This window comes from Chaetura pelagica, unplaced genomic scaffold (assembly GCF_000747805.2).
Source record: "Chaetura pelagica isolate M959 unplaced genomic scaffold, ChaPel_1.0 scaffold504, whole genome shotgun sequence".
NCBI classification, from domain to species: domain Eukaryota; kingdom Metazoa; phylum Chordata; class Aves; order Apodiformes; family Apodidae; genus Chaetura; species Chaetura pelagica.
Genome location: NW_009953072.1, coordinates 18,177 through 20,192, shown reverse-complemented (window position 1 = coordinate 20,192; position 2,016 = coordinate 18,177). Strand labels below are relative to the sequence as shown.

At 58.2% G+C, this 2,016-nt stretch overlaps 1 protein-coding gene across 1 annotated transcript in view; it reads right to left on the bottom strand.

The window, feature by feature from the left end:
• Positions 1-1,110: 1,110 nt before the first annotated feature.
• The window catches only part of MKNK2 (MAP kinase interacting serine/threonine kinase 2), an 18,475-nt gene continuing 17,569 nt past the window's right edge, over positions 1,111-2,016 (bottom strand). The window contains 3 exon segments of the mRNA XM_009996875.1: positions 1,111-1,378; positions 1,653-1,696; positions 1,798-2,005. Of these exon segments, the coding sequence (XP_009995177.1) occupies positions 1,111-1,378; positions 1,653-1,696; positions 1,798-2,005 (520 nt within the window).

The following is a 2,016-nucleotide window of genomic DNA, read 5'->3' as shown; positions in this document are numbered from 1 at the left end:
CAGCCTCAGGGCCAGCCTGAAGCCACACCAGGTCACCACACCCTGCAGCTCTTTCCCAGGGGTCCTCTCTTTCCACAGAGCACCCCGCTATTCCCAAGGGGGAGGGCGTAGTTTTTTGGCTGCTCTGGCCACCCTGGGGAGCCTCATACCCCTTATACCTCCACAAGGGCCCTCACCAGTGAGCCCCCCAACTCCAAAAACAGGGGTGCAACACCTGACCTGGCCCCAAACACCTGTTCAGCCCCCCTGGTTCTGAGCTTACCCCCTGGGGAGCCGCCGGCCAGAAACATGGGAGGAAAGGAAGACATTTCTCCATGCCCTGTAGAGAAGCACAGCTAGCAGTTTAAAACAAACAATTAAAAAAAAAGGGGAGGGGGGGAATATAATGAAAAAAAGGGGGTGAATAGCTTATTCTGGAAGGAGGATGCCAAGGAGAGAGGGTGGCTTGGTGGGTCAGGGCACTGCTCCCTCCCTGGCACCGTTTCTCCCCAGCGGTTCCCTGCACAAGACCGACTGCATCCCCCCGGAGCACGGCTGGGGACACCCCCAAGCACGGGACGGAGGGGCTCCCAGACCCCTCCCCAAAAGAGGGTTTTGAGGGATCTACCCCAACATCAGAGAGAGACCTGCAGCTCTGAGGGGAGGGACGAGGTTAAAACGTGACTCCCGTTGTTGAAAACGCGACCGAGGGTCTTTTGTTCACAGTATGAAATGAGCTGAAATCGTCAAAGCAGCCGCGGATACAAAGAGTCCTTTGGTGTCGGGGAGGGGGGGGGAGGAAAATGTCAGGAGAAACCAAGAAACAAAAGTCCGTGTGTCTGTCAGATGTCCTTGAGTGTGCCCTGGGTGAAGCAACCTCACGCTTGATTTAATACCTTAAAAAAAAAAAACCAAAACAAGAAAAAAAACAAACATCTGAAACAAACCCTCCCACCCCCAGACCTACAAGATCAGCAAAACCTTGGAAACCAGCCACAGGGACGAGTCCTGATCTTGTCACTAGCCAGAAATGGTGGGGTGATAGGGATGGGGGGGGGAGAGGAGGGAAGAAAGAAAGGAAGAAGGAGGAGGAGGGGGGACGTGGGGTACAGCAGGTCTGCGGGGCACAGCTCAGGCTTGGTCAGCCACCAGGACCAGCGGGGCCACCAGGTGCTGCCCGGCGGCCACTGCCTTGGCCAGGCTGTTCTTCTGCCGTCGCTTGGCCAGCTTGGACTCAGAGGGGGGGGAGAGCTGCATGGCCCGTGAGGTAGCTTTGATGATGATGGGTCGTGCTTCCTCCTCCGCCTCCTCCTCCTCATCCTCGTCGTGCCGCGTCAGCTGGCGATTGACAGCGATGGCCTCGGCGGCAAAGGAGGTGAGCTCTTTGGCACTGCTGTTCCTGCAGGAGAGGGCAGGAGGCTCAGGATGTGCTGGAGGGAGGTTGGGGTCAAATATCAGGGTGCCTCCCCCTCCCTTGTGTGCCACTCTGGACCAGTCGTGCACCAAAAACAGGGCTTGAACCCAAGTCACATCCTGCAATCACTGCCCAGTCAGTGTGAGCTGCAGCAGAGCCCCCAGAAAGCAGCAAGAATGGAGAGGAGCCAAAATCTTGGGGGAGGAGGGGCTGGGACATGTCCCCCCACCCCCCCGTCACAAGGCCCCGCTGCACTCACCTCTGCAGGATGATGGGGGTTGGCAGGGTATTATCCGGGGCACACTGCAACGAAACGCAGCAGGTCAGAACCAGGCACCCCATGGGGGGTGGGGACCCCCCCACCCTGGCTTTGGGGAGCAGAGGAGGGGGGCAGCAGCACTCACCCCCTGCACCCAGGGGTGCTCCAGGACCTGGGCAGCGCTGAGCCGCTTCTTGGCATCTCTCACCAGCAGTTTGGAAATGAGATCTTTGGCTCCGAAGGAGATGTGTGCCCAGTCCTTGTCGGGAAACTCGTATTTCCCCTCCTGGATGCTTTCAAAGAGCATGTTCTGCGCAGAGCAGGGGAGGGAGACAGACAAAATTAAAGAGGGGCTGATCCAGGG